General features: G+C 43.2%; 1 protein-coding gene across 1 annotated transcript; it reads left to right on the forward strand.

Annotated features, from left to right (window-relative positions):
* Positions 1–2,824: 2,824 nt before the first annotated feature.
* Positions 2,825–4,872, forward strand: LOC126588408 (L-ascorbate oxidase homolog). The gene is made up of 2 exons (XM_050253496.1): positions 2,825–4,304; positions 4,425–4,872. The coding sequence occupies exons 1-2, from the start codon at positions 2,947–2,949 to the stop codon at positions 4,723–4,725; spliced, it is 1,659 nt and encodes a 552-aa protein (XP_050109453.1). The 5' UTR covers positions 2,825–2,946; the 3' UTR covers positions 4,726–4,872.
* The last annotated feature ends 2,219 nt before the right edge of the window (positions 4,873–7,091 follow it).

Here is a 7,091-nt window from a genome sequence, read left to right on the forward strand (position 1 = left end):
TTCATGCCATCTTTTAATAAATAAATAAAACTTATTCATATATTTTTATATAGATGAATTTTATTATATAAATTTAATTAATTAGTAAGGAAATAATTTATTTATGCAAGGGCAATATAGTAATCAACTGAGTTTTCATTCCGATTGAAGTGAATTAGTAAACAACTTATATAGACTCAACATCATTTCTACTCCGATTTCAGACAGTTTTAGTAAACAACTTATATAGACTCAACATCATTTCTACTTCGATTCCAGACAGTTTTAGTAAACAACTTCAACATGAATCTAATTCTGATTTCACCTCATTTCAATTCCTCCTCAATCTAATTCCTCATCAATTCAATTCCTCTCAATTTGATTACGAATTAGTAAACGCACCCTTACTTATTACTAGTGATTAATAATAGGGTAAATTACACTTTACTCTTTCAAGTTTCAGTGTAATTGCAACTTCATACAATATCTTTAAAACATTTCAATCTCATACACAAACTTGTATTTTGTTGCAATTTCATACATTTATTAGTCAAATCATTAATTTGATCACTAAATGATGATGTGGCAAAAGCATGGCCCACATATTTTCATAATGTGGCATATAAAAAATAATTAATTATAAAAAAAAAACTTAAATACAAAATTAAATTAAAACAAAATAAAAGGGGCCCACCCCCTCTTCTCCCACACGGCCACAGAGCTTCCATCTCCTCCAATATCCATAACCACCAGTGCACCCACCCTCCCAATCCCTAAACCCTCATTATCTAGTTCTCCCAATTCTTCTGATTCTTCTTCTTCCCCAAATCTTCGTAAAAAATCTCTCTATTTTCGCTCTCATTCCGAAAAAAACCCCCAGAAATTTCATGGATTTCGAAATTTTATTTCCCAAAATTCCAAACCATCATCTTCTCCACGTCAACCTACTTGCAAATCTGAAAAAAAAACCCTCCCAAGTTTCCTCCTATCTTGCGCCGCACTTACTTGAACCAGCACGATACCCACGCCGATCTGAATGTCTGCACCGAACACATAATTAAGCACAGACTCCCGATGGCCACAACTTCTTTTAGATCCGAGCTTCCAATGCCATCTCTTCCTGAATCGGGCATCGCGGCGGGACATCTAATCCACACCCACCCCTTACACCTGATGTAAACCTTCCCCTTCCCTCTGTTCCCTCTGATCTCGACGAGCTCTGCTGTTAAATGGTTAAGCAACTGATTGCGCCATAGTGACATCGCCGGAGTCGACAGTGGCGAGGTTTCTGAGGACGAGGAGGGCAGCTTGCAAGGCTTTAATCGGACCGCGGTGGTGCTAAGGGGGTTAGAATGGAGGAGAATGCGAATTACTTGCCGTTGAAGATTAAGGGTAACAATGGTGTGACGTCGCCAAAGCTGGTGAGGGGGGCCGAAGACATCTGTGGACACGATCCACTCGCCGTTAGGTGAAAACCTGGTGACAATGACGGGTTAGGCGTGCTCGGCGTAAACGACGACAGATGATAAATTTATATTTGGGTGGGGTCTAATTTATATTCGGCGTAAACGACGACGTCGAAGGCGTGCTCGGTGTTGGAAGAACGATGACAGGACAACAGGAACAAAGAAGAACGATGACAGGACAACAGGAACAAATTTGTGTGGGGTCTAATTTAATTTATATTTGTCACGTCACTATTTAACGGTAAATTTAATAGAGTAAATAACAGTTGTATGAAATTGAAATGAAATAGTAATAACTGTATGAGATTGAAATGTTTTAAAGATATTGTAAGAAATTGTAATTGATCTCAAAGCTAAGGGGGGTAAAATATAATTTACCCTTAATAATATTGTTAGGACATTTTTTGTCCATTGTTGGACTGTCGTAAAACAAGGCCTCTCACCTTTTTGAAAAAATGACATTATTTAAGTTCAAATTAATTAGTTTATATAATATATAATAAATTATTTAAATTTGCCTCGTCCGTCTAGGCTTGTATATGAACATTACTATCCCCTTCACTCTAGTATTTTTTTTCTAGTTGTAAGATGTTGTCTTTGTAATCCAACAATTCATTCATTTATTGAATGTAATAAGTAACATTTTAACAATAGAAAAGTGATTGGAATTTGACGTACTGGGTAGGGACTTCTCTTTCGAATTGAATTGGTTGAAAAATTAGATTATGTAAACTTAATAAGTGCATTTGCATCTAAAAACGCGAGACGAGTAATATTTGAGTAATGTTTGTACATCTTTCTTCTTTTGATATTAATGTTTAATGATATTTGATGTAGAAATAGACATTTCATGTATTTAGTGAATTTTTTTTATACATGTTAATGTACGAAGGGTCAGGAGTCAGAGAACTCTAGGGTCTCATTTTGAAGGCTCGCATAGGGCCCCAAATTCTCAGGGCCGGCCTTGATTAGAGTGTTAGTCTCTTAACTAAAAATTCGTGAATATTGATATATGAATTTGATGATGTGAAGTAATGGTCCTTTCAATTAATTCTGTTATAACTTTTATAAAAAAAGATTTAAGGGTGCAAAAAATGGATAAAAATTCTAATGAAGTTAACAAAAAGACCATTATTATATATTATAAAAGGTTCAGAACCAATACTTACAAATATTTAATTCAAGCAATAAAACTCCAATTGAGCTAACGCACAAGGGCTATTGCTTCAATTTTTTTGGAAAAGAAAATGCAAGGGCGCGCGCAATGCAAGGGACAAGAAAGAAGGGCGAACAGAGAGACGATTCCGGAAAGTTTAATTTTAGCGGTGGAAAAACTGTGAAACAAGTGTATAAAAAGGGCAAGGATTGGGAACAAGGAAGATCGTAGAAGAAGAAGCAACGGTCTTCTTCGAATAAAACCATAGATCGATAGGAATTTAATTAAATATTGCGTGAGGAAAGGGTTGAAATTAATAGATCGATAGGAATAAGAAAGCTATAGATGGCTTCCGTGATGTATGCGTTGTTGCTGTGCCTCTCAGCCGGAGCACTTTCGATGGTCCAGGGTGAAGACCCTTACCTGTTCTTCACATGGAATGTCACCTACGGAACCATCTCTCCCCTCGGAGTCCCCCAGCAAGCAATTCTCATCAATGGCCAGTTCCCAGGACCCAACATCAACTCCACCAGCAACAACAACATCGTCCTCAACGTCTTCAACAACCTCGATGAGCCATTCCTTGTGACATGGAACGGCGTCCAGCAGAGGAAGAATTCGTGGCAAGATGGAACCCTCGGAACCATGTGCCCCATCGCCCCTGGTACCAACTTCACCTACCGCTTCCAAGTCAAGGATCAGATAGGGAGCTACATGTACTATCCAGTCACTGCCATGCACAGGGCAGCAGGTGGCTTCGGTGGACTCCGCATCAACAGTCGTCTGCTCATTCCCGTCCCATATGCTGATCCCGAGGATGAATACACCGTCATGATCGGCGACTGGTACACCAAAAGCCACACCGCTCTCAAGAAAATCTTGGACAGCGGCCGCACCATGGGAAGACCCACCGGCGTCCTAATCAACGGCAAGAACGCCAAGGGAGACGGTAAAGACGAGCCCCTCTTCACCATGAAGCCAGGGAAAACCTACAAGTACAGGGTCTGCAACGTGGGGCTCAAGAACTCCCTCAACTTCCGGATCCAAGGCCATCCCTTGAAGCTTGTCGAGATGGAGGGCTCCCACACTGTCCAGAACACCTACGAATCCCTTGACGTGCACGTGGGGCAATGCTTCTCGTTGCTCGTCACTGCAGACAAAGAGCCCAAGGACTACTACATGGTGGCCTCCACCCGATTCACCAAGACCGTGCTCACCGGCAAAGGCATTATCCGCTACGAAAATGGTAACGGCCCTGCATCCCCCGAGCTCCCCGAGGCTCCCGTAGGATGGGCCTGGTCTCTTAACCAGTTCCGTTCCTTCCGCTGGAACCTCACTGCCAGCGCTGCCAGGCCTAACCCTCAGGGCTCGTACCACTACGGAAAGATCAACATCACCCGCACCATCAAGATCGTCAACTCCGCCTCCAAGGTGGATGGCAAGCTCCGGTATGCCGTCAACGGAGTCTCCCACGTGGAATCCGAAACCCCACTCAAGTTGGCTGAGTACTTCGGTGTGGCCGACAAGGTTTTCAAGTACGACACAATCGAGGATGAACCCCCAGCCACCGTGGAGGACAAGATCACCTTGGCACCCAACGTTGTCAACCAGACCTTCCGTGACTTTGTAGAGATCATCTTTGAGAACCACGAGAAGAGCATTCAGTCATGGCATTTGGATGGATACTCCTTCTTTGCCGTCGCGTAAGTCCTTAGCTAGTGTCTCTCTTCTACGTAATATGTATATATGCATTTTTATACCTAGCTAATAGTACTTACTTACATATTCATATATTCAATCAATCCTACTCTTATTATGTGCAGCATTGAACCCGGGAGGTGGACCCCAGAAAAGAGAAAGAACTACAACCTTCTTGACGGAGTGAGCAGGCACACCATCCAAGTGTTCCCCAAATCCTGGGCTGCCATCATGTTGACCTTCGACAATGCCGGAATGTGGAACGTGAGGTCTGAACAACCGGAGAGGTGCTACCTCGGACAACAGTTCTACGTGAGCGTCCTGTCCCCTGCACGCTCCCTCAGGGACGAGTACAACCTCCCAGAAACCGCCCAACTCTGTGGCATTGTCAAGGATTTGCCTAAGCCTCCTCCATACAGCTCTTAAACGATCACATCGTCATCCACTAGTATATTATATATATGATTGCTAGTACTGTAACACCCAAAGGAATCGCCATCAAGCGGTGGGCTGGCTGTTTGATCATGCATGTATCAACCCTTTCCAAATTGCAATAAATTTACAGTTCTAATATTACCGTATCTATATCTCTCCTGTTCCAGCGCACATTTACCATGTCGATGCTCGCTAGCTAGGTACGGATTATTAACAACATAAAGACTCAATACATACCTACTATAAAAATTAAATCTGAAATATAAATAAATAAATAAATATATATATATATATGGATTCCAAGAATCTATATTTCAAATTAATTAACTCTTTGGTGGATACCCTTAATCAAATTTGAATCAAATTTCGTGTTAGCTATTAATCCAAGGAATATTCATAAGCTAGCTCGACCTTATTTAAACTAAATAATATTGGATTCTAATTTCCTCAACGTTCGACTCCCAATCCTCTTGGAGATGCACCAGCCGAGACATAAGGACAGCAATCTCCTCCTGAGCACACTTGAATCTGCTTCTATTCCAATTCATGAGCTTCCCTTTACATGAGGCTTGGTGCCGCAGCCATCTCTCCACCTTATCCTACTCACTTCCTCCTCCCCTTCTACACCAACTCCGCTCAACCAACTCCCGGCAACCCTCCTCCGTAGCCCAGAAAACCTCAAAATGGAATATCTTTTTTCTTTTCTCTCGGCTGGGATCCGAGTTGACAATAATTGGACAGTGATCTAGCCCCTCACAATGCCATAGGTCACCGTGGTCAAGGGCCAGCGGGTCTGCCAACTTCCGTTCACAAGTCCACGATCGAGCCTCTCTCTTGGACAAGGCCATTGTTTCTCGTGCCTCTCCACGTGAATTTTGGGCCACAAAACCAAGGGTCGAGAAGTTCCATATTCATCATAAACTCATGAAGAAACCGAGGCTTAGTGTGGAAATCATCACAACCCCCTCGCTTCTCAAATTCCCACAAAATATCATTCTTATCCCCTCCACAAAACCAACGCCCATCAATCGGATTTAACACAGATGACAACCAACTCCAGAACTCTTTTTTTTTGGCTCTGTACGGGGTGTCATATAGCCAGGACGCGTGGACCCCTTCGCGCTCTCATGCCTCCCGTATCACAGTATGAATTATGTTTTTTGTTGCAAAAAGAATTTGCACCTCGGTTGACTCGTGCCACCATAAGCTCAACCTTCCCACCTAACCAACTGGGGGGACGTTAGCCCAACTGCCTTCGAATACCATCTAATATGTGGCATTGCATTTTTTTTTCTTGATAAGAACACCACATAGGGTCTATGCTTCCTTATTAGCCCATTTAGGGCCCGAACTACCGTGTCCGACCCAAGACCACGACAATTCCAGAGTACATAGATCATGGCAATCTTACGGTTGTTTAAGGCCAGCCGCCACCACCCCAGGGTTGCTTTCCCGCTTTTCTAGCCTTGAGCTCCTTCATTTCCACCCTTGCAGCCTCATCCAAGTAGTCCCAAATGTTATCTTCCTCCGTAACATGAACATCATGTTAATCATCCTCAGCTATGATGATTTTTCTACTGCAGACCACTGTTCTCTTAAAGGCATTCCATGAAACCTGTTTTTCTTCCATCCCTCACGTGTCTCCAAGCCTCTCCCAGCTTGCGGCTTCTTTCCCGGTCTTTATGTCCCATGTCGTCCCCCTACATTCGTAATACTCTTCTTCAGGCCCAACCCTTCAAAAAACTAACCATCTTTCAGAGACTCCAGGCCTACTGTAGTTTGACACCCTTACACTGTTTCCAATTCTCCTCCGGTACCCGAAGGCAAAGGTAGTGGGGCTATCCCTCGGCCTAGGTCAAGGTAATATGAGTGGCTGACTCAACTCCCTTCTCATTCAGCATAATGAGCCGAGCCCATCCCTGAGTCCACTCGCCCATCTTGTTTCTAATATGGGTCATAGGTCCTGATACTGGTTCACTTCCATCCAACTCTTTTAAAATTACCCCACTTTTCCTGGATCTATAATTGGGCCCCAGTTGTAAGAACTGCCTTTCCATGTGTCTTTCCCCTGCCACCAGAAATTGCTGAGCTTCCCTTAGGATGGTACCACCAAAAGTAACCTTTATGACTCTCTCTTGTTATGAAGAGCCAGAGCCGCCAGCAGAGGGTGTTCAACCACTGGGATTCTTGGATTATGTGCCCCCTACCTCCATCATGCTTTATGTCAGAGATCTCCACCTTAGACGCACCACTCCCACGCGCCCCATCTTCCTCACCTTCCTAGAGTCCTCGCAACATCTACTTATACCTCTGTTGTACCTCGTCGCATGTCTACGAGCACCCGATAAAGTTAGGCT

The sequence above is a fragment of the Malus sylvestris genome, chromosome 11 (assembly GCF_916048215.2).
Source record: "Malus sylvestris chromosome 11, drMalSylv7.2, whole genome shotgun sequence".
Lineage (NCBI taxonomy): Eukaryota > Viridiplantae > Streptophyta > Magnoliopsida > Rosales > Rosaceae > Malus > Malus sylvestris.